This window comes from Notothenia rossii, assembly GCF_949606895.1.
Source record: "Notothenia rossii genome assembly, chromosome: 3".
NCBI classification, from domain to species: domain Eukaryota; kingdom Metazoa; phylum Chordata; class Actinopteri; order Perciformes; family Nototheniidae; genus Notothenia; species Notothenia rossii.
This window is the reverse complement of record NC_136901.1, coordinates 35,129,343-35,155,603: the sequence shown is the minus strand read 5'-3', so window position 1 is coordinate 35,155,603 and position 26,261 is coordinate 35,129,343. Positions and strand designations below refer to the sequence as shown.

At 40.6% G+C, this 26,261-nt stretch overlaps 1 protein-coding gene across 1 annotated transcript in view; it reads right to left on the bottom strand.

Moving 5' to 3' along the window:
• LOC307032165 (DNA polymerase nu-like) overlaps window positions 1–20,043 on the bottom strand; it is a 29,002-nt gene extending 8,959 nt beyond the window's left edge. The window contains exons 1-5 of the mRNA XM_079669976.1: window positions 20,013–20,043; window positions 16,414–16,471; window positions 13,844–13,921; window positions 7,088–7,199; window positions 4,418–4,500 (exon numbers count right to left, since the gene is read on the bottom strand). Coding sequence (XP_079526102.1) covers window positions 4,418–4,500; window positions 7,088–7,199; window positions 13,844–13,921; window positions 16,414–16,471; window positions 20,013–20,042 — 361 coding nt within the window. The 5' untranslated portion in view covers window position 20,043. The remainder of the gene's footprint in view (window positions 1–4,417; window positions 4,501–7,087; window positions 7,200–13,843; window positions 13,922–16,413; window positions 16,472–20,012) is intronic.
• Window positions 20,044–26,261: the final 6,218 nt, after the last annotated feature.

The window sequence follows — 26,261 nt, the reverse complement described above, 5'->3', positions numbered from 1 at the left end:
GTGTGTTGTGTGTTGATGTGTGAAGGTCAGCAGAAGGACAGTAGTTTTACTTTAACATAGAACAAAAATGACAAGTTTAAACAGTTCTCGAAACTATGGACTTTATTAGACTAATTGGATATTTTTCTCACGTAGTCTGCTTACGTTTTGTAAAAATGTCACACTGTTTCACATTTTATAATGGGTGTGTATGGGAGAGCTCTTTAAGACTTAGAGTGGGTGACATCACGGCTAGAGGGGAGAGGAGCTGTAAAATCTGAAGAGCTTTTTTTCCAACTATTCCTCGGCTGGCCACCATTTTCACTCTTCATACATAATTTGGTGATCCAAATGTAGGGACATTTGTCACGGCCGCACCGATACGCTCATTTGATCAAACGGACACATATAGCAAACACGAGAGTCATCAGGTGTTCATCTGGTATCCGAAATACTCTGGGGAGGATATTTAGCTTATTGGAGTTGAATCAATAGTGCAGCACAATATTGTCAATATATTTTCTGGCAAGCTGTCTGTCGTTCACTGGCAGGGCGTTGCCGTGGAAACGCTTTGATCTTTGAACACACCGTTAATTAAATAGATGTTCAGAAACGATGCAGGAATGTGGTACAAGAATCCAAAAATGTAAAAGATAAACAGTTAAAATAGTCAGCTAAAAGTGAGCTCAAATTAATGGATATTCTTTGTTGTACCTTAACAACACAACTAATGCTATTAATACTTACTCAGCGGGGGTAATGTTAGCATCGGGACGCGCACCCGAGTTTCAGTCACAGTCAACATTTCTCGGAATGTCAAATGCATTTGACCCATATATCAACCTAACATCCGTCAAAGTTGATGATAGGTTGACGTTTAATTCTTATATCTAGATGTTGATTTATTTAGTTTTGAGCAATGATAACTTGGAAAGTGGGAATGTCTACAGATTCATTAACAGCAGTCATTTTTGATGACAACTTCAAAATGTATTCGCTTTGGCATATCTGTTGGTGTTGCTTAACCGATCCCTGAAGATGTCGTGACATCAAAGCCCTTCTCGCAACGTGGCTGATTATGCGTGTTGAGCTAGAAGCCACTGAGTTTAATATGTATATACTTCATCCAACCGGGACAGTGAGCGACAATGAGGGTGATTAGTAGATGCCGGCGAGCACTCCATATGTCATTTGTTCTTGCTGAACGAGGTCAGTTCAGGGAGTGACCTTTAACCCTCATTACTGAAGCTCCCTGAACTCCTTTGGCCGTACCCCCATTAATCTCAGTTAACCCCTTTTCTACTTCCACTACTACTCCAACCCTCTTAATAGTTCTTCACTTTCTCTGCACTCTGTCTTCTAAACAAAACATCTACTTCTTCAAAAAGGCAACTGATTTGTTTGTTTAAAGGCGGTATGTCTAAAATAGCAACAATAACAGCCTGGGCGCTATGTCAAAGACTTTGAAGATTTACGGTACAGAGATTTCTACTGAAACGATGACGCTAACTGACTAGCCCAGACCGGTCCTGTTTTGTTAGGCCACTTGAACTTCAAGAGACGATAGGTTGTCACTGTAGCGCCTGTAAGGCAAACATGAAATGGCGGAACTTTGAGCTGCTCAGAGGACTTATCAATTTGGCAAGAAATATCTGTTGTGAGGCAAATCCAAAGAAGAGACAAACGTTGCGGCAGCTTTATGGTGGTGGAAAAGAGGTGAGGTTTGTTCTCTTAAATTTGACCCTGCTAACATTTAATGTTGGCTATTAAGCAAAACGTATGTTCAGTGAAACTAATTACAAAACCGTACCAACAAACCTTCAGAATGCAGTCACATGTTTAACCTGGGTGTTTTTTGCTACTATAATCTTGCTAAAACTGAACTATGCAAGCTATAGTTTATTCAAAGCGTACAAATGCTTTCACTGCTTTTTTAAGTTGGGTTTCTTTTGAAATCTTTAATAATTGATGACCATAAACTTGGATTGTACTTAATAGATGAAGGCAAAATTGTAGTTCCTATTTAATTGGAGCATGCTGCTTCTTTAAGCATTTTGAAAAGGTCACTGAAGTCTTAACCTGAATCTGTTAACAAGATGTAACAAATGAAGAACTTGGTAGGTAATTTTGGAGAAACCAGCTCGAGTGCGCTAAAATTTGAAAATACACAACCGGAAAAAATCTGCCACTTCCTTCAGACTCCCCTCACAGAGCCCCTCCTCCAACACACACGAACGCGCACGTGACCAATGAGGGCACGAGATTTTGTGCACCGATGGAAAGCTGACAGGCAGGTAGGCCCGGCTAAAATGATTGGGCGTGCTTTTTACAGCGCCACGGCTTCCACAGATGACATTTTTTTATGGATTTATTGTCAAAGCATTTAATGTATTCATTGCTATCGGGATGTTAAGAGCATTGCATGGAATATAACAAAAAGTATTTCTGAAATAAATGACATACCCCACCTTTAAGCTAACCTTTCTTGTTTCTATTTCATCCTCTTTATGTTTCCACTGCGGTTTACACCTCCCTCTCTCTCACCTCCGTCATCACACCTTTTGGCCTTCTTTATTTGTTGATCCATTTGTGTGTGTGTGTGTGTGTGTGTGTGTGTGTGTGTGTGTGTGTGTGTGTGTGTGTGTGTGTGTGTGTGTGTGTGTGTGTGTGTGTGTGTGTGTGTGTGTGTGTGTGTGCGTGCGTGCGTGCGTGCGTGCGTGCGTGCGTGCGTGCGTGCGTGCGTGCGTGCGTGCGTGCGTGCGTGCGTGCGTGCGTGCGTGCGTGCGTGCGTGCGTGCGTGCGTGCGTGCGTGCGTGCGTGTGCATGAGTCCACCACTCTGCCCCTCCTCCCTGTCCTGATTATTGTCTTGCCGGAGAAAGCTTCCCTTTTTAGTATTTGGTATCCATGACAACGCATCAATCCACCAAGCTGTCTGTTGGTGCTGATCAGGAGCTCCTTCCCTTCCTCTCCTCATTCCTCTCACTCAGCCACCCCCCCCTCCTCCATCTTCCCCTTTCCCCTACGTCACCACGAACTCCACCACCTCCCCCATTTTTGTTTCTTCTCCTCCTAAGCCAATATGACTCAGCAATCGGCACCTCTTCAACATCTCCATACTTTCTCTGCATTGTTACTCCTGACCTTTAGCTTTATGAATCGACCCTATCCATGTCTCAAATGGATAGCTTTTACACATTTACCTCAATCGCTGTTGAGCTTTATTGAGAACTGACTTAATCGTGTTGAATACAGTTAAACAAAAACATGGACACCTCAGTTTTAAAATATGTATGTGAAAACTGTGCAATGAAAGATCCAGTCTCTTAAAGTTTGATAAAACATTTTTTTTAAAAGATGACGTGTAGGCTCAAACCTTGAATTGATGTCCCGATGAACCTACATTATAGATTTTAGATATCAATTAATTTCTTTATTTCATGTGAAAGTAACAAGCCGAAGCCCTTCATGTACAGCAGCTCTGTGAAAATCAATAAAGTATAATGAACTGTGAACAGCTTTTGAACAAATGCTGTATTCTGGTATAAGAGCATTTTTGACAAAGCTGGGAGAACTCTTATTATACCAACACAGACTTTAGTCAGTGCACTTGCTTTTTCAAACCAGAGCAGAAGCTAGTTACCTGTTGTGTGGGCCTGTGGACAAAAGCTGCATCTTTAAATAAGCATTTCAATTGGCCCATGGCAATAAAACCTGATGGAGAGTGCAGACTTCCAGTAAGACCTCTTTATCGAAAAGGGGAAGCACAAATGCTCATGTAAACACAGTCTCGTTTATCAACATTTTAAATCCACTTCTAATTATTCGCTGGCCAAATGATCCATCCCACATCCACTGGTTTCTGTGTGAGTGTTCACTAGAGTGTGCACGTGTGTGTGAAGCAGAAATGGGCCACATGGGTGTATTATACATTCATTTCTCTCGCTCCCTTTTTCTATTTTTATCTTCACTATCTTCCCCCATCCCTGTCCGCGCAGGGGAATCAGGAATGTAAGCCATCGCATGAACGAAATGCTGTCGCAGCATATATCACTTTGAGGGAAGACAAGGCAAATCTGGCACGAAATAACATCCTTGTGATAATGTCATCTCTCCCCTCCTCCTCCTCTTCCAGTTTTGTCTCTAAATGATCTCGTCTGAATGCTTTTACCCTCTTCACACACTGAACCCTTGTAGCGCTGAACCGGGCGCTTAATGACAATTGCAACCATTGTTTTGTCATTTTGCAATAATAGAGGTTAATTGTCAAGTTGATTGATGGATATCGGTATGTTCATTATTACCACCCACTGAGAGTGTGTGTGTGTGTGTGTGTGTGTGTGTGTGTGTGTGTGTGTGTGTGTGTGTGTGTGTGTGTGTGTGTGTGTGTGTGTGTGTGTGTGTGTGTGTGTGTGTGTGTGTGTGTGTGTGCGTGCTCACCTGCCCCGTAAACAACAGAGTAGACAATGCGTTTGGCGTGTTCCCGATCCTCAGAAGTCACCTCACCCTCACTCACCCCCTTCCTGAGTGACAAAGAGAAACACATGGAGATATAGTGTATGGTTCAATACTGCCAGGGTTTTGATATTGCTTAAGGGTAAACAAGATGGTGTAGAGATTTGTTCGATGTACTAACATCGGGTTCGAAACAGGCTCGGGACTATTTGCCGCATGTCATCCCCTCTGTCTCCCTGTTTCAACTCTGTCTATAAATTGATTATAACAATTTTTTCTGTCTCATTATAACGATTTTTGATCAGATTATTACACATTTTGTCAGTTTCTAACGATTTTCTGTCAGATTATAACGATTTTCTGTCAGATTATAACGATTTTTGGTCAGATTATAACGATTTTCTGTCAGATTATAACGATTTTTGGTCAGATTATTACACATTTTGTCCAATTATAACGATTTTCTGTCAGATTATAACGATTTTCTGTCAGATTATACAGATTTGTTGTCAGATTATGATGATTTTAGGTCAGATTATACAGATTTTTGGTCAGACTATAACGATTTTTGGTCAGATTATTACACAGTTTGTCCGATTATAACGATTTTTTGTAGACCCTTTAGCTATGCTTTCTGGAATGAAATAGGAATAGGAACGATGGTGGAAATACAATCAATACAAGCAGACTGAGTAGACATGTCTACACTCATTTCTTCGGATGTTAATCCACTCTGAAAGAAGGTTTAAGTACAAGGCAGAAAAATTACAGAGAGGGAGGAGAAAAGTACAACAGAAAAATCCCTATAAGAACAAAAAGAAAGTGAAAAGAAAGCTTGTGAGATATTGAGTTTAAAAGGACATGAAGTAGAAGAAGACTAGAGGGACTTTAGAAAAGAACAGACAGACAGTTATGTAATGTGACTTGTAGACTGCCGTCGTGCTGGGGTCAGACAGGGTGGGAGGACACTTCTGCACAGAGGCCTTTCTGGAGGGGAGCTGCCGCTGCCGATCAGTGTTCAGAGACATGAACTCTGAACAATTACGACTGCTGAGCTACGACACTCCAGCCTTTCACAATGTATTGACATGTAGCCTCAGGATGAGACCTCCTAAACATGAGGAAATTACACTTTCAATTCCTCTGTCTGGTAAAAGACAGGTTACGGTAAAACACAGGTAACCTATGACCCCCAGTGGAGGACTCACAGGAAGGTATTTCCCTCCAAGGTGCAGCATCTGGTTGATGGGTATCAGTACTGGATTTCCACTGCCCCCTGATGGAGAGGCATTACTGTAGATTCTTTTTAAACTGCCCACAGTTTTATTACAAGCAAAAGTTTTAAATCACATGCCATAAAAGCTTGAATCAGTCGGACTAGTTTATGGTCTTTCAAGCTAAAAGATTTTAATTAGTCCTCTTTAAAAAAACATGATATTTTACATGAAAGGTTTGCAAAAAAATGGTGATTTCTGCACGTTTGGCTCTGAGCAACAGTTACATAAGACTAAAAGAAATCACAAATAAAATAAACTGTAAGTAACTGTATATGATTAAATAGTATAAAGATTTAACTGTACAATAATTCATTTTTCAAGGTTGAAATAACAGGCAATATGTTGCTTAAGTTAACATATTCTTAACACTTCAAAATACAAATAGGTTAGCAGCTATTGGCATCAATGGAATTGGATAATGGGTTGGTTTTAGATTTTGCCACAGATATCAGTTTACCACAACTTGAAGGGGAATAGAGCTAAGTTGTTATAAAGACCCATCCAAAAAAATAATCAAGAAAACAGTTTGTAATGCATAACGTCTCTGGTTACACTGATCATAAATAAAGTTAAAATTGTTGAACCTGTGATCATTACTAAAGGGTTTCCAACCAGAGCAACAGACGAGCCAATGGCATTACTCATGGCAGGGCAATCGGACAAGGTAAGGCGAGGATAAATGGAGTTTAGGAGGGAAAAAAAGAGAGATATGCAGTGATGGAAAAGGAGGGGGGAATGGGAATGAGAGGGGGAAAAAAAGGGAAGGGAAGAGAGGGCAAGAGAAAATGGAATGGAAGACTATAAAAGAGGGAAAGAGGAAGTCATCCTAACAGAGCAGTTTATTTGTTTAAAGGTGAAATAGATTTAATGAGAGAGACACAATGTGAAGCCTCCGAAGAGCTGTTAATATGCACCCTATGTCCAGGTAATCAGTTTAACCGGACGCCCTCTGACACACACTCGACGGAGATGGATGACAGAGGTAAAGGTGACACACACACACACACACACACACACACAAAGGACAAACAGGACAAGAAAAAAAAAATCAAAAGTGTGACAATGTTGTGGCCTGACCCTAGGGTGTCTTGGCCATGTAAAAGGGAGAGTGGATGATGCAGTTGGCATGGTAGTCATGGCAACAAGGTTAGTAGCGTTTGAAGGGAAGGAGTCGGGAGAACGAGAGGGAGGAGAAAAGGGACCCTGCAGAGCATCAACACTCACCCTGGCGAAGAGATCAGGGGTGTGTGTGCTTGCGTGTGTGTGTGTGTGTGTGTGTGTGTGTGTGTGTGTGTGTGTGTGTGTGTGTGTGTATGTGTATGTGTGTGTGTGCGTGTGTGCGTGCGTGCGTGCGTGCGTGTGCGTGTGCGTGTCCTACCACTGAGCGGCCAGCATGGTGAAGACGTCGGCCTGCGGGTCGGTGAAAATGCGGAGAAGCTCTGGGTCGGAGGAGAGGTGAGCCAGGAGGCGCAGCTCCACCTGGCAGAAGTCTGACACACAGAAAACACACACCTTTTGAATGACACACTACCTGAATGTCACACCCTAAATAAGATGGAGGTACAAATAGGCCTGTCGCGATAATCGATCAATTGACTTATCGTACGATAAATAAAAATGGACTCGATAACTTTTCTGATCTCGATAAATTGCCGTTTACATAAAGATGTGACCAGCATTTTAGCCTGGAGCGCTGTGGCTGCCAGGCGCGCTGTGAGGGGCGGGGCTGACACACAGCCAGGTCAGGACACTCCGCGTGCACGTGCAGCAGCGTCGCAGCCAAATTAATAATAGAGCGACAAGCGGGAGACAACGTGTGACTTACTCGCGGGGAATTTAAAGTGAAATGGAATTGGTTACAAAACCTAACTACACATCTCGATTCTCCGGTGTGGCAGTATTTTGGATTCAAACCAAATCAACGAGGCGAACCTACGGACTTGAATGAGCCGGGCGGTGTGTCGCATTGGTTTAAAAAAGGTAGCGACAAAAGCAGGCATTACCACGCATTTTAAACCACCTAAAACACAACCACCCCATTCCGTTTTCCCAGCTGGGAGCAAACACGGCAGCTGGAGATGGAGAGCCCCCGCCCGACTATGCAAACATGTTGGTGTTCCTTGCTCGAAAACTTAGAAAAACAGATTTGGATATGGCCCGTTGAGGAATCTGGGTCTTTGACAGTGAACTGTACACTTGACTTGTTTTAAGGAGGTTTTTTTTGCTTGTGAGATAATGTGTGCTCATATTTATTTATTTATTTATTTATATATATATATATATATATATATATATATATATATAGAGAGAGAGAGAGAGAGAGAGAGAGAGAGAGAGAGAGAGAGAGAGAGCTCTGTTTTCCAGCCTGACTCTATTTAATTTATTGTTTTGGTTGTGTGTGATTTAATTAATTTATTATAATTTAATTAATTTGTTTTATTTATTATATATAATTTATATATTTTAATATTATTTCACATTTCATTTGCAATGTTGAATGTTCAATAAAAAGTTATGTTTGAAAGGATGTACTTGAATTATTATTATATATTATCATTATGTCTAAAATGGTGTTAAAACGGCGCCGACAATATTATCGTTTATCGCAATAATTTCCAGAAAAATGTATCGTCCAATACAATTAATTATCGTGACAGGCCTAGGTACAAACATTAGTTTTCCCATCTTGACATTTAGCTATCTGCAAGAAACACTGCATCTTCTAAACCTAGTTTCCTGTGATCTCCTGTGAATGCCTCACTGTGATCAGACAATACGTTCTGACTTTTTATTACTCGGCTTTTACATTTGCCATAATTTGAATGTAATATAAAAGTTAATATGCTGCATCCGTCTCGCAGTAAGCCCGTGCTGCTATTACACTAAGGCATGTAAAGCTGGGTTATTACTGAAGTCACGTTCCTTGAAAGCACATAACTGCTGGTGTTTAACGTTGATGTGACTCTTCACAGAGACCTGAGGATTGTGTGAATGTTAAGGTAGCACCTAGCGGCTAAGCCTGGAGGAATACTTCTCTAAAAAGTGACACGTTTCTTTTCCCTTTTTACAAGAATCCCTACTCAGCCACACAAACGGCTCATTGCACTGCTTTCCACATTGTTGTTATTGTTTGATTATTGCTACCATTAATGCAGAGTTAGCCATAACAGGAATAGGATGCATTTGTTTTGTTGACGTTTGTTGCATTTATGTGTCCCATAGTGTATCTTAGTCAGTTATTGGAGGGTTTCTTATAATTCTACATCTGGTATTGAAATGGTTATTATAATGCAGAATGGTTTTATTCTGCCTTGTATCAACACGTTTATAGCTTTTTGTCAAACCAAAATGGATGCATCTTTTATGGAAGAGTTAAAACCATCCATTTAGACTTGGGAATGGAACTGCATAACTGACACAATTTCAGCACCGTAAAGTCGGACAGACAGAAAAACAGTTTGTCTAAAGCGGCCTCTGAGACTGTATCGTCTTAGAAACGTGCCCGAGGCACTTACATAAGCCGAGAGATAACCAGAGGCTATAAAAGACTAACACTGACGGACAGGGAAGGAAAAAAAAATCTTCAAAATAAGCAAAAACAAACTGTCTGACCTAACTGCACATTATAACCCACCTGCACACACACAGACAGCTGAGAACACAGATAGGGACAGACAGAGAAGATGCACTCTTTCCAGTTCTACACTGAAACATCCCTCAATATGTAATCACACACACACACACTTATATTCACAGCACCAGCAGCACATTCCATTACGGCCGTTTCACCCATCGCCTCTTCTGCTCGGCTGCTTCAAAATCAAATTCAATCGGGCCGAACACGATGAAAAAACGACTCCAAATGGCCCATGGGAAGAGAGAGGTTTTTCTCCCAGTGAGGATGAAGCAACCCGCTGTAAATAGGTGTCCAGTAAAGTGGGGAGAGAGAGAGAGTGATGAAGGTTTTGGAGCATGGGATTGTAAGCATTACTATAACTATTGTTACGTTCCTAATCAATGAGATTAATCTGGAGGTGTAGCACAGATTACAGGGTCTTATCATTCAGCAAAAGAGGGAAGGAAAGTCCTCGGCTTTCAGTTTAATGCAGGTTCAAATGAACATTATCTAGCGTTTAACCCAGGTCAGCCATAGAGTGCAGGAAAAAGAGATTTGGTTGTGATGAGGTGAGGAAGGGTGTTTCTAAAGATATCCTCCCATCAACGTTTTATGAGTCAGATCACATTTCCTCCAAGCATGGCCGGCGGCTGAAGAAACACACTGCTGACCAGGAAGTGTGAGAGAGATAGAGGGAAAGATGGTTTTATGTGAGATGGAAATAGAAGACAGGAAGAAAGATAATGTGTGTGTAATGAAAAGAGATGAATGATATTAGATATCTGAAATGGTGTTAGTGTATGCTTTGAGCGCGTTCTCCAAGGCCACCTTCGAGCAGAGATAGTCTCCATGGTAAGAATAACACCGGCCACAATCAAGAAATCCTTTTATCGATCCATACAGGAATAGCTTCAACCTGCAGTCACTTCCGCTGCAGATTGACCCCTCAGGAGACACACGTCATGTCAGTTATGAGAGTATGGGCTATTTTTACTTCCATGTTTTCTTTCAGGATGGATGGGAGACGAAAATGCCTTTTTTCCATATTTAAACACAGAATAATAAAAACAAGAAAATAGACTCAATATAAGTAATCTTCTGGTTAAGGTTCATTGTGATATATATACAGTACACTTTTTCATCTGTAGCACCTGTTTTACTTTGTTGGTTAATTTGTATTTGCTCATACTCTGAGCCATAAGTGTCGACATGTATCATAGCCCGTCTTATATAACATGTTGTTTCTAAAAACATGGCAGAAGGACTTTATTTTGTAATGGCTGTTGGAGTGATTCAAAGAGATATACAAAATTAACAAGCATTTTGAACATGGCTTTATCCAATGTCCACATTTCTGTTCGAGAAATTCGAGCCAATTAGCACATATTTAATAAGATGATACTTCAATTGAACTGTTAAACAAAACATTTTGGTCAATTTGTAAAAGCAAAAAAGATTGCCTACATGGAAGTAATCCTACGGGGAAGTTTCATCTACTAATTATTTGGTTCTCACTAATTACCTGCAGTGTCTCCCCTTAAACTGGAGCAGCCTTGTAAGCATCTCTGCCTTTAAACTAAAAGGATACAGATACGAATATATACATTTAGGCTCAGTCAGAATAATTAGTATATTAACTATTAATTATCTTATTGCCCGCTTTTGCTGTCTGTAATAAAAATGTTAATAATTATAATTTGAACCTCTGTAGCTCTTGCAACAAAATACCCAATATTAAATGAATCCCTTTGGGCTCTTGCAACTTTTGATAGATTTTTGTTATTACTTTTATAAACAAAATGAGCAATAAATTATAGAAGCATCTATTTATCTGTAATGAAACACTTATTAGTTGCAGCCCTAACAAAGCAGAGAGCAGGGCCATGTATTGCTGGAGAGTAGAGGTATTAAAAACAATAAACTGCTACAATCTCCCACAGTCCAACAGCATACTAACACAGAGGGGACTAAGCCGTGCCTCATCCATTTTGAATGCCAACACCCACAGCGCCCTGAGCAGCCCTCAGTGGCGCTCTGCAGAAAAGCATCGAGTATGAAAGATATGCATGGAAGCTTAAGAGCTCAAACCTGCACACTGGGAATATCTAATGTTCCCTGTGGGTTGGTCTAGAGAGGCTTTCAGGGAGGAAGATTGACCAGCATTCAGCGGAGCAATCTAGGATTTAGCTTGAACTGTATTTTGGGACTTAGCAGGAAAATTGTATACCTTATACTTTAAAGATTAAACCCAGGAGGACAAGAGATGGTTTTATGCTAGAAAAAAGCAGTTTGCCCCAATCTGAGGAGAGGTCATTTCTTTAAAGCTACCATTAGAATGTGTTTTCATTGTAATATGTTGGAAATATAGCTTACTATGTGGGATAGACTCAATAAACCTCCTACTATGAATAGATTTTTAATTATGCTAGTATAAAAATAAATGTATATTTGTTTGCTAATCGTTTAAACCTACAATGACCATTTTTAAAACTACAAATTGAGCAAGCAACATGACATTGTTTGGCATTTAATGTCACACACTGCTATTATAAAGTATTATTTATAGCTGCTTTTAGTAATAAGTGTGAACAAATTATATTATTGTAAAAATACCATAGGGTAGTCAAGTTTTCTTCTTGACTGTTTGAATTTTAGTTGATTATATTAGTGTGATAACATACTGATAATCCTACATACACTTCTGCAAGTGCAGTGTTGTGACGATCAGGAGACTGATACATGTTGCTTTCTTTTTTAATCTTCTTTCTACATTTTGCATTGGCTGGTTCATGCAGGTACAGAATAACCTCTCCAAACTGACAACAACGGGCATTTTGTAACTGCTGCAAACATCATTGTTGGGTTACCTTCACATTTGATAATAGGAGAATTCTGTTAGCATGTGTGTCTTTAAAATGCTAGGAGACCTTTGCTAAGTTGCACTTCTCAAATGTATTCTTTTTTAATATGGACTAGGGATGGGAAACATAAAGTAACTGATTGACTGAACTAACAGGCTGGCTGAGGGAATTAGGACTGTCTTTGTTCTCATTTTGGCCAGCCTCTCGTTTCCCTATCTCAGCTCAAGTCCCCACACACCAGCAGAATCCTCCCTAAAGGAAATAACTGAGTTGCAAATGCTTATTTAAACAAACAAACACAAATGAGGCACAGGCAGGTTGTGGGAGGAGAGGAAGGCTGTTCAATGTGCTGTAAGAATGGTTTGTATCTTTAGTGAAACAGATAGTCACACATTTTTCACTAAGTCATTATTTGGATTCTTCTGAGGGTGGGATGGCTTCCATGGAAAGTTTTAATCTAGAATGTTTAAAACTTTGCACAAAATAAAAAACGTTTTAATAGATGGTGTGAATATATTTTTGAACGATATTTACAATATATATAGCTGTTACTTAGCCTGAAATGCTAATTTTACATTCAATTATCTACTTCTTTACATTGTAAAACATTTATTTTATTATTAGTTGTTCACTTTGAACTATTTAAAGTTTGCATACAGCCAATGTATTTGACAAAGCTTTCTTTTATTTTTTAGACACTGAAAAGTAATAGTTGAAAGACACAAACAAACACACTCGCACACAGCCGTTTGGGAAGGACATCGAAGGACACAAAGGGGGTGACTGTGCGAAGACTCCCTAGGAGGGGTTGTTTCCATGGCAACCTGGCCTAAGAGCATGTGTGTGTGCGTGTGTGCTCTCCTGCTGGTTATTGTGTGTGTTGGTGCCTCCCTGCCATGTTTTGTGTATATGTGGGATCCTCGCTCTGATCCTGGTGCTGTCCTCCTGCTAACCCTGGTTTATCTGTGGGGTTATGTACACCCGGTGTTTCCCACAAAGCTCTTCCAGGCTGACAGTGTCCCAGCAGCTCTTCCCTCAGTTTGCACAGCATGAACTCGCTTTAAACCCCGAAGTGACCTTGTGAGCGACTCAGCGTAAGTGGAGTTACAAACTTAAAAGGGCAAACGGAGCAGAGGGAAATTGATGCAGATTTTGGGACAAAAACTGAGAATTCTGAGAGGCTTGTTAAATTAGTCTTATGTCAGACTCCCGTGTTGCTGTTACACGGGTGCTCACACACTTTTCCTGCAAGGCTACAATGCGTTCTCTTATGTTTATTTGGTGGCTGGGTGAACGGTTATATGTGTGTGCAAAGGAATGCCTGACATGATCAATCAATAAATAAAATATAGGTATGAAAAAATGTAAGACTATGAGTTTGACCTACTTGTTATTGAATGCCAAGTATCACAGGCATCACTTCATTTACAAATAAATGGTGTCAAACATGCATGACTGACAGCAAAACAATATGTGAGAAAATGCAGAGTTAAAATAGAAAACGGCTTACTTCTTTCCCCAAAGCAGTCTATGTATTTCTGCTTACGGACATACAGTGATGTTCTGAGTGTCATTATCACAAGGGGTTACAGAAGCAAATCTCAGTGCTGTATGAAAGACCTAAAACATCATGATTTTACATTACGTATTGTCCTACCTGCAGCAAGAAAGGTCCATCCTTCTTGAGGAATGAACATTGCCCGAGGATGAACAGTCACAATCTCCTCCTCCTCTCCTGTGGGGACCAAACACAGACCCCTGAGGAACTCCTCAGCACATGCTACAAGCTACTTAACATGTATAAACTGTTGCCTCTGTATGTTTTGTTTCTGTTCTATTTGATTACTTTAAAACGATATGGTGATTCTTACTGTGATAATATCATTAAAATGAACACAAAAAACTGATTGGTGATGACTGATATTTAGTTATTAATAGCAACAACACAAAATAATCTACACACAATTCGCTTATCACAAATGGGTAATGGGGAATTACGACTTTGTAATTGCTCTATCACTTTTCAATTCTACTATGAGAAATGCTGGTTAGAGGCCAGACAGAATTTAAATTAAATCGACCTTCCATAAATACGCAGAGCATCTCATCATGTGGCATATGGACATCTTTCACAGCACATTTCTACAGTAGATTAATGTATAAACCAGATATACAACATAAACAGTAATTTACTTCTAATCTTCTGTCTGTGTCTTTGTGTTTGACATAGAGCTACAGAAACACAGGCAGTGTGTGGCGAGGGACTTAGCAGAGCAATAACGGGAGCCAACACCGACATCTGACTTAATGAGGAGATAAGTTATGAAGCCACAACGCTCCATTTAGAGGCAAATCAGAATCCAATCAGGATCAGTCCACCAATAGACTCTCTGCTACGAAGAGATGGACTGTAGTGCTGACTTTAGTGCAGGAGAAATTATGGGTAAGAATGAAGCAGCGCATCCCAGCATGAGGAAAACACAGCTACAGCAGGAGGTCCATACACACAAGCGCATACATGCTGACGCTGAAAATGGGACCTCACACACACATGAGCTCACTGTAATTCGAATGGAATTAGGGCCTCACCTGTCTCCTCAAGACACAAAGTGATAAGGGTATTGGTTGAGGGAAAGAAGGGATGATATAAGGGTTATAGCAGGGACAGAGAGTAGATGATTTGATGACATGAAGCTTTGTGAATCTGAGTATGTGAGGAGCAGAGGTGCTGATGTTAGCACCTCTGAATCACTCAGAGAGAAGAAGGAGCAAGGGACATAAATAAAGCATCAGTGGCAGTGACTGACAGCAGAATAACTGCTCACGCCAACAGTATCGAAAGATGTTTTTAATGTTTAAGCATCTTCAAATATAGAAAATGTGTTTGTGTCCTGTGTTTGGGACACACCAGGAATCCAGCTACAAGTAATAATGGTGGATGCCTGCATGAAAAGGGTATTTTCAAAGCTATGTACAAAAAGAGAATCTTGTACCAAATATACATTTCCTCAACCTTATTTTTATTCAGATGTATTCATAGTGTATTTATTTCCATTTCCAAAGGATAGCTATCAAAAAGATGCACAACATACCTATAAACGCAATGGGAGTGGTAAAGGGGGAACATAGGAATGCTTCATGTCTCTGTGAGCTATCTGGTCACAAAAGATAACACAAGAAAAAATGAATAGATGAATATAAAATGAAGGATGTTCCGTGACTTGAATATCAAGTTAGATATATTGCACCCATCTTGACGTTTATTACATTTTTGATGAAACGTAGATTGTTCCTGACAATGTGGTCAAGGCTGCTAAATTCTGTCATAAATTAAAATGTCATCATTATATAATCGATGTTGAGCTATCAAGCAACCTAAATAAACGAAGCGTCAGGCTGTTTTCTCAAAGTGTCTGTGTGGCATTTTTATTAAATGATGACTGTGTAAAAAGGGCATGGGGTGGTAATTAAAACATCATTCCAACGGAGAAGGGATAACAAGACGGGTGGAAACAATCAAATCTAAGATTGCTTAATTGATGCCTGTGTCCATATGGATAATGTTTCCCCAAAAACCTTCTGCTCATGAAAGTAAAGTGAGATATTACACCGCAGATAAAAGATGGGCTTTGTATGCGATGTTGCGTACGTGATCAATTAAGACAAGCTGTTCATTTTCTCAGATGCTTCAACCGGCTCTGTTATAATTCTCGCAATGAATCTTGGGACTTTGTAATTTACCATCTTGCATAATTGTCTTTCCTCGTCAAACTGGCATACGATTATACCGTGGCAGGGATTTACGGTTGCATTTAAAAAAGAAATCTAGCTCGAGTGCCACTTTCACAGCTTTGCATAATCAAATAATAGGGCTAAATTGGCCAAATGTAAAATATGTTATTATTTAAATGACTGTGCGAATTTCAAGATAATCCTAAAATGAAACGGATGCAACGTACAGTATATCAAGTATATATTATAAGTCCAAGATAACACAAACACTGAGACACTTTTAGTGACTAGCCCTTTGCTGCTGCTGCTGCTGCTGCTGTTGCTGACTTCCATCCTCCTCAGAAAGCCTCTTTACTGGCTCACTGCTCATCAGTTTTTGTATGTCCTGAGAAATGTCTCTCTCTCCCACACACACACGCACCTTGACATTTGTCGCTGCCTTATTTTCTAGAAAGTGAGTGAGGTGTGTGTGTTAATGAGATCGGTGCACCTTACCTTCTATGTACTGCTTCTTAGTGAACTGAAGCGGCTGCTTTGGCAGGGCCTGGAAGTTCTAGTTTGGGAGAAAAAAGACAATTGCAAGTCACATTGTGTAGTTATAAACAGTTACATTGTAATAGTGTGTCATCATGGTTCACATTGTAGTACGATGTGCACCGTTTTAATTATAATTTAATATAAATATTTGTATTCTACTTTTTTCATATTGAAAACATTCCACAATTTATATATTGCATCTTTTCCTTCATTGTGTTTTTAAAATTAGTTTTATTACATTATGGAAGGAATTTTACTTCTATAATGTAGTTGAGGATGAGGCCACAGATTGTATACATTTGAACAAATAATAATATTTCCTATTGTTCAAAATGGACTTTGTGCTAGGCAAGGCACTTTTAACTTTGGACCGTTTGCAGCTAGTTTTTACTGTTGTTCCAATGAAATATGTATTACTTTTGCACACTTATATTACCTAAACAGTATATTGCTGCCTGGTTAATGCTGCTTTTCCACTTCGACGTGCTTCTTCAATCAAACAACAACAAAACAATGCAGTAAATGTGTGTTTAAATGAGCTGTAAAGGTTGAAACATGTTCCACGATTCATCTAGAACGTTCTTGTTTGTCTTCATTGAACCTCTGGAGAATCCCCCCTATGTGCACCCAGCAGGAACCCCGTGGAGCATGTGTTGCCACTGGCTGCTTTTGTTGGCTCACATTAAGAAAAACAGAAAGCCATCCTGGGCCTGAAGCCAACACTACAGATCTTTCAAGTTTTCAGAGACATGTCTTAAAATAGTTACAGCCTGATGCTTGCTGGGCTCGCGGCCCACCCTGCATCGACCCACAAGACGATATAGACGATATAGACATTATGGAAAAGTGCACGTGTGCAGTCTTTTTCATTCTGAAGGAGGAAAAACAGGAAAGGTGATAAAGCATGTCAGTGTGGAATGGAGGCAAGAAAAAAAGAAAGATAGTTGAGACTCAGCAGTTTCATTTTAATCCCAGTATATCCACCCTTCAGAAACACACACACACACACACACACACACACACACACACACACACACACACACACACACACACACACACACACACACACACACACACACACACACACACACACACACACACACACACACACACACACACACACACACACACACACACACACACACACACACACACACACACACACACACACAAGGAGGGCACGAGGTGTGTGGTTGTATAAGGAGCATGTTAAAGGTTAGCATCAAGGACATTAAGGACACATAAATCAGTGTACAACATGGGAAAGGGGACAGGCAAAGATAAACACACGCACACAACAATGGAAATAAGTGTTTCCCACCTTGGTCAGAATGCAAATGATGTGGTTGGTTTGACCCTATGGTGTGTGTGTGTGTGTGTGTGTGTGTGTGTGTGTGTGTGTGTGTGTGTGTGTGTGTGTGTGTGTGTGTGTGTGTGTGTGTGTGTGTGTGTGTGCAGTGTGAGAAAAAGTTTTTAGAGAGTACTTGTCCATGGACAAGTGAGTTAGGCAATTTACTTGTCCGAATACATTTTTCACTTGTCCAGAATGGACACAAATTGGGGCCACTGGAATCTTCTTCTTCGCCATCGTATTTTACATTTTCCCACGGTTTTTACGACACCGCTAACGTAAGTGAGCGGTAAGATTTTACTGCATCACACATAGGGTTGGGTATCGTTTGGATTTTAACGATTCCGGTTCTGCTTTTCGATTCTAGTCATTTTCGGTTCTCGATTCCAGTTCTTTGAGAGGGTAAAAATAAGTCCCATGACAAACTGGGAGAAAAATATATTTATGAAAACATTAAGTCAAATCTGTATTCCTATTTACGAATCGCTTCATACTGTTTAATTTCTTACGGTTACTGAATACAATTATATAAAAATAATCTTTGCATTGTTTAGTTAGTTCTAAGTGGTGCAGTTTGAGAATGTACAATTGGCCCAGTCTCCTCTGATGTTACACTGCAACCTGCCTGTGAGACAGAGTCCAACCACACAGTCTGTGTGTCCAACACATGTCCTGCAACACACATGCTGTAACCTTCCTGTGAGACAGAGTCCAACCACACATGTCCAACACATAGGCCTAATAATAATAATAATAATACATTATATTTATAGCCTATAGGCCTAGCGCTTTTCTACAACTCAAAGATGCTTGCACGCTTACACATATCCTGCAATACACATGCTGCAGCTGCCCAGCTGCTCACTGTTTGTAAAAGTAAATAAATAGTATTTTCATTTCATTAATGTATTTTCTATACCCTGCTTCATAAACAATACTGACATCCCTGTGCTCCTCCGAGTCTGGGGGTCCGGGGAAGTGAGTACAGCGCGAGGACACAGGGAGGCTGCTTCACTTCATAAAGGAAATGAGGGTCAATATTAAAAACACAGGAGCTAAAACGCTTAATAACCATCATTATGTGTTAGAGAAAGAACATAAGAAAGTTTGAAAAAGATGAGGCTGTTAAACGGGCAGCGGATCTGCTGTGTGTAGAAAGAGAGAGAGAGAGACGCTGAGCTGCACCGTGCAGCGATCAGCTGATACGGAGCATAGAGAGAGAGAGCTGCGGTCCGCGGGGCTCGGCCTCGCCTCCTGTCCTCACAACTCTTATCAATCCCGGGACCGGACAATTGTTATTTGTTCCTACTCGGAACCAAGTTTTGCTTCCCAACTCTGCCACTGTGCTACACTTCCCGCCCCTCCCCGCCCCGCCTAACTGTTCAGAAAGCGGCGAGATGCATTTCCTTAGGAATCGACAAGCAGAACCGAAACTAACATTTCTAAACGAACAATGGCGGACACGTACAATTTGTGAATGAGTTCTGCCTTTTGTAAACTGAATTTATCAATAATTTGTCAATAAATCAGGGCGAAAAACGTCACTTGTCCGCCGGACAAGTCAATTGAAAGATCTACTTGTCCAATATTGTAAATAACATGTCCCGGACGGTGGGACGTGTACTTTTTCGCACACTGAGTGTGTGTGTGTGTGTGTGTGATCCAGAGAGACAACAGTTCTCTGCTTTCACCACTCATTCATTATTTACTAGAGAGAGAGAGAGAGAGAGAGAGAGAGAGAGAGAGAGAGAGAGAGAGAGCGTGAGAGTGAGAGAGAGAGAGAGAGAGGGGACTGCAGTGGCAGGGTGTGGACATCAGAGACCAGGCGCCACACACATACACACACACGACACAGGTATGGTGCTCCTACAACTATCGTGCACGAGAAACCTGCAGTGAGTGTGTGTTCGGGGAAGAGTGAATGGCAAAAGGTGAAAGTAATTACAACTGTGTGTGTCGGCTGTGTGACAGGTGATTCAGTGTGTCAGATGCGAATGTCAGCTTTCCCATCATGCAAAGTGTTGCAGTGACGACAGCATAAATCACACACAGGATGCAAAGCACAGGGATTTGACTGAATGACTGTCAGCAGCTAGACACTCATTCATTCCCAAGGTACACAGATTATACACACATCTATTGCAGAAGATAATAACGTATACACACAGATCAAGGACAGACACACACATAACTTCAAAGGTAGAACCTGCTCTGATGTTCTGGTCACACGGATCATATTTCCGACCTTCCCTCCTGAATTAGAATTTGTTAGGACTACGTATCAACACACATAGCTTTCAAAGTACCATTTTGTTTTTGTTAATAGCTTTTGTTGTTTAAAGTGCCCTTTTATTTGTAATGTGCCTGTGAAACCTCCAGAGGCTTTTAAAGAGAAAGTCAGATTTGAGCATGTGAAAAGAGAGACGGGAAGAAGAGAAAAGAGAGAGACTATCAAAGAAATGGAACCAGAGAGAGACGGAGATCAAGAGAGAGAAAAGAGCAGGAGGAGAATCAAAGAGTTAAAGGGCACAACATGCGTCAATGCAGCCGGAGAGAGAGAGAGAGGGAAATTGTAAAATATGAAATAGCCCTGGGTCAGCTTGTTCTGTTCACTGCTGACCGCACACTTTAAAATGCACGCCAGACCACAATATGCACGTACAGAAGCAACACATGCATGCTGTCCGGTTTACATAAAAGTGTCAACACACAGCCGTGCACAGTGTGTGGTCCCTGAGTCATTATCACCCTGACTGTGTCCTGAAGAAAGGAGAAACAGTCCATTAGTGGACGCTGTGCAAGTACAGACACAAAATCACACTTATTTCATATTATTATTAATACCTTGCCATGTGACTGTTTAGAATCAACCAAAAATACAAATGTTTCGCTATAATTTTCATAATTCAAAGGAAAAATTCCATTGGATTTTATTGAGGGAACCCTTGCTAACTTCCGAGTCCTCCTACAAGAAAAACATAATCAATGCCAACCACTCTGCTAAGTTAGTTCATGACGTTGTTTGTTGTATTGTTTTATATCTGTGGCGCTCACACTGTCACACACAAACCGATTCACTGCACTGGCACAAGACAGGCTCAATGAAATGCCGGCTGACGTTGTTGATCCTCCTCTAATTAAATCAACATGTAAGAATTACCCAGAGCAGCTTCAAATGCTTTACCCTCTGTTCCACACGTACAAAAGCACCACAACATCATTAGTTGAAATGTGCCTAAGCCATCCCCTGCCAAACACGTGCTTGTCTTTCCACTGTTGGAACAGTGAGCAGCATCTTTTTTTATTCTAGTAACCACCCTTGTGTTTGTATTCTTAAAAGCCCCCGGCGTGTCCTTAAATGGGCTCGTAATAGCCTGATAATGAACCTGCAGTGGGTATGCACGGACCCAAAGAGAGCCTCACAATGATACTTGTTGCCAAACCACCTGTTGGGGGACTCGTGCTTTTGGATTAGCATTGGTTTACATATTCATGATAGCTTTGCTGGAAAGATGCAGATAACTAAAAAATCCCTATGAAGTACTTGTGTCACCTATAAGTGGCTGCTGCTGCAGCTGGTCAAGCAATGTTTAATCCATTACTGTTTATTCAATATGCATTGCACAGTATGCATGCGGATTATGGCAAATTCTGTTGGTTTTATGGACCAAAAAGTTGGATCCAGAATGTTCATTTTTAACATTTTAACATATTGCTGTCAAAAAATAGTTGGATTTCTGTAAACCTTTTAGTAGCATGGTGACAGAGTGAATGTTTAGACTTATTACTAAATGGCACCTTAACTGGCAAAATGCAGCTATTTAGGTAGTCCCAGTTGTTGCTTTTGTACTGAGATGTTGCTTTAGTATGGTAGGACCACACCAAGAGTCCATGATGGCTCTTTATGCGCAGGTCTCCAGAACACAGGCTGGTGCCGAACACATTAGTGAATCTGGCTCTAATTACACACAGATTGCCAGCGCAAAATTGAATGAAGGCACATTTTCCTGCGCTGCTATAAACGTAAATGTTTTCCACAGAGACATAGTGAGAGTCCCAGAGGAACACTGCTTTGTTAAACAGATGGGGACCACTGAATCACTGTTTAATGACTCGTCACGGTGCACATAAACACACATGTCTGTATGCACACACATTGTGAAGTTATTTGCATTTGCACCACAACAACAAACAAACACAGTCGCCAACATCCATCTTCTCAGTAAGAGAGAGAGACATCGCCACATGGCCGTAAAACCCACTGAGGCGTATTCCAGAAGGTAAAAGACCACCGTACCAGCCCCATGGGAAGTGATGCAGGCATTGGTGCTAATTGGTCGTAGTTCCCGAACGGTAGTACTTCACATCGTGTCAGTTCATGATGTCATTTGGGCCCAAAAAAACGTGTTCCCATCGGCTGACATTGGGAACGAGACGTCTGTAAATCAGCAGATCTTTATTTTTTTATATTGTCAGGACAAAGAGTTGAACAGCCCTCATTTTAAACCATTATGACCTAAAAGTTTTATAAAGCGCTAAAAGTCAAATCCTGTTATTTCCCCTCTCCACTTCCGCCATTTTGGCTTCATGCGCCACCGAGCAGCTTTTATAGGGACGAACGGGGCCCCGCCTCCAACGCTAAATCCTACAAAGTATGTCGCTGTCCCTCTGAACTCTAGCATTGCTCCCAATACCAGTGTTGGAAAAAAGCCAGTTAATCTAATAGTGGATTTATATTGATGCAGATACGGGTCTTTAACAGTGATGTCCCTGGCAATTTAATGTACTGTAGCCACTAAGCATTTTACCCAAATGTCAGCATCATTAAACCCAGACTTCAGTCTATACATGGATATGTGCTGCAGTCTAATAGTTGAACTCTCATGAATATAATCGCTTTGCACTGAACTGGGATAAAATAGGATTTTATTGTGGATCACAATAAGAAACCCTCAAAAGAAGTTAATTGTAGTGATTATCTCTGTCTCACATGCCACAGAGAATACAAAAATAGAGCCCAATCAAATCTTTGAACATGTTTAAACAATCATTTTGGAGAGAGGTTAGGGTATTTTTAGCTTACTGGCTAAGCTATCAGAGAGATTGTGTCTTGCACTATTGTTAAGCAAGGCAAACACACTGCTTGGTATAATTGTAAATATGAAGTTCTCCAAACAGATATCCAAACTACTCTCTTTCTCTTCCCCCTGTCCACCCCACACATGGATAAATAGGTGTATCACACTGCATATGCAATAGTATGTGTGTGCCTGAGTGTATTCATCAGAGTGTTTAACGCTGCCAGGGAGTCAGCAGAGAACACACACACTTCAGTGAAGTGCTTAGATCAGCCTGGGGAAGGCTTGAACTGCAAAACATGTAATTACTAAATGCAAAGCAGTCTTAAAGGAAACTTCAGTGTATATGCAGGAAACATGAAGTCAGATGTAATTCCTTTTAAGAACTTTTTTAAGACCCTTTCCTTATATTTTAACTAAGACCTCATCGCCACTTCGAGTTTTAACCGGTTACCTTGGCGACACACTTTACCTCACATTTACTATATACAACATTGATTGTACTTCCTCCTTATCTTCCAACCATTTGGATGCAGACTTGCATTTCCCCATAACGATGTTGTTTAACAACCGGCGTAAACGGACCTTCGCGCGCTATCAAGCAGTGAGCGTGCGGTGTCCTGTTCAGATGACGTCAAATCCAACGGGATGCCATAAATAAACTACACAGAATCACACTACACACCCACGCAATGATTACATTCAGGCAGACTGTAGAATACAACCTCTTTGGACCATTTATATACTTATTGAGAACAAGCTACAAAATGTAATACCTTGGAAAATGCCGTTTAATACTTTTTAATAGCCTTCATTTTGGCTAAATTGATTTATCAACTTTTAATACTTTTTAAGACCCCGCGGACACCCTGCATTAGACCGGCCCTGAAGGAACTCAGCTGGCAGTTTGGGAACAAACACAGCCGCCGCCCAATCACAAGGAAACATAGATAATGCAATAAAGCAGTGCTCTTGTATCTTATATGTGTCCTACACCACATTAGAAACACGTGATCTGTCTAGAGGAAATATTGTGGCGTATTGTTACGATAAATTAATCAGAACAAAAAATGTAAAATCCCTTACTTGGATTAAAAACATTTGTGTATTGCTGTGGGAGGAAGTAAACAAACAAATGGAGAAGAACACACACAATAAGATTAAAGAAAGTCACAATTCAGACACTAACTGCAGCCTTTGACTCCACACCAGCAACAATGGTTTGACATAAGCCCCAAACTGACAGCAGAACAGTGTTTGCATCTGTTTCTTTGCAGGAGTCAGTGAACGCCATGCACTTGTGGGTTGTATGAATGTATAAATCTTTGAACACCATAAGAGTCTAGCCGAGCAGTGTAGGGAGAAAGAGAGAGAGAGAGAGAGAGGGTGAAACAGGGCGGAGTGCTGCATCAATCTGAATGCTGCTTCATCTCTTTGGTGCTACAACCAGTCAGGAGGAAGTTACATCGTATTTCTCCTTTCACTATTACACTAGAGGGTTTGCAGATGAATGGGAAGAAATGCTGCATCATGTAGAGAAGGGGATACAGAGAGAGATGGAGGACTGCAGATGAGAGCAGGGAGCTGATGTGTTTGCCTCCAGCAGGTGAAACCCTGGCTCCACTTTCCCTCTGCAGCGAGAGCCACTTCTTGCAGCGCTATAAACTCAGCAGCGCTTTATAGCTGCTTTAAACCAGACTCCCCTTTGTTACTGCAGTGTGGCTTCACCTCAATTCAACTCACACCAGATGAAAGCGAAACCCCTCTGCAGCACTCCTCATTTGAATATGTGTGTGTGTGTGTGTGTGTGTGTGTGTGTGTGTGTGTGTGTGTGTGTGTGTGTGTGTGTGTGTGTGTGTGTGTGTGTGTGTGTGTGTGTGTGTGTGTGTGTGTGTGTGTGTGTGTGTGTGTGTGTGTGTGTGTGTGTGTGTGTGTGTGTGTGTGTGTGTGAGAGAGAGGCGAGTTGCAGAACAGCTGCCTCTTTCCCTTCGACCCAAAACCATAAAATGCAGTTCTCCCTACACAGCAGCGGGATGTTAGCAGTCCCTGAGAGTCTTAAATGAACTATTCCACTCCAAATGATGATGGGAATAATCCTTGTGAGTGAACATCATACTCTTGCTAGAGTGCTGAGAAGGGAACGTGAGTGAGTTTACTCTCCTCACTCCTTCATATACTGTGTATAGAGTTTATCTCCACACTCTGTAACAGGCAAAACTGAAGCTTACATCAAGATTATCTAACACATTCTTCTTTGTGGGTCACTTTATTAATTATTGCTAAGCTTTTTCTAAGCATCCCTTAATTATTCATTAATCCGTTTAACTCCTTAGATCAGGGGTGTCAAACTCAAGGCCCGGGGGCCAAATCTGGCCCGTGACTTCACTTGACGCGGCCCCACAAGAGCTTCCAAAGAATATGTTATTATACGGTTACATGCCGATTTACAGAAGTAGGTTGCCCATAAACTACATTTCCCACAATGCATCTCAAATATGCATTTTTCTCAGAATTTGACTGTTTTTTCAAAATGTCACTTGTTCTTTTTGATTTTGACTTTTTTTTTTTATGTGGCTTTTCTTTTTAAATCATTTTTGTGACATTCTCACTGAAGAGACTAGCAATTATTTGCCGTAGACTTCTGCTTTCAGACATAGTTAATTACAAAGTTATTACCCTATCTGATAATAATCCAATGCAGAGGCAATAATGTAATATAATACATTATTTTATATATATGATATATTTATATATGTCTTTTTATATAGTCTTAAAGTTGCAACCGGCCCTTTGAGTGCAACCTTAATGCTAATGTGGCCCACGATGAAATTGAGTTTGACACCCCTGCCTTAGATACTCTACTGTTGGTTGGTATGGCTGATTTAATAATAATAATAGTTATTAATAATACATGAGATTTATATAGAGCTTTGCACAGTGCTCAAAGACCCTTTTACAAGCAAATAAAGAGACTAAGAAAAAAATACAATATATTATTAATTAATGCTAACATTTCAAATTGTCTATACACTGGTTTCAAGCTTTAAAAAAAAAGGTATTTAAAAATGGAACTAGATTATTCAATAGTATTTATGTTCTTTGAATTCTTTTTTTTTTTAAATCCCATATCTTCTTTTGTTTGATCACAGTCCAAAAGCACGCAATATGCAATATATACAATAAGAGCACAATATATGATCAGGGACCAAACTGGCCCACACACACTCCAGTAAAGCTACACACACTCCAGTAAAGCTACACACACTCCAGTAAAGCTTCACACACTCTTAATGCGATGCTCAGCCGAACCCACCACTGCGTTATAGCAGAGGGAACAGAGCTGTGTTAAATCACAGCTGCCCGATGGTCCCATATTT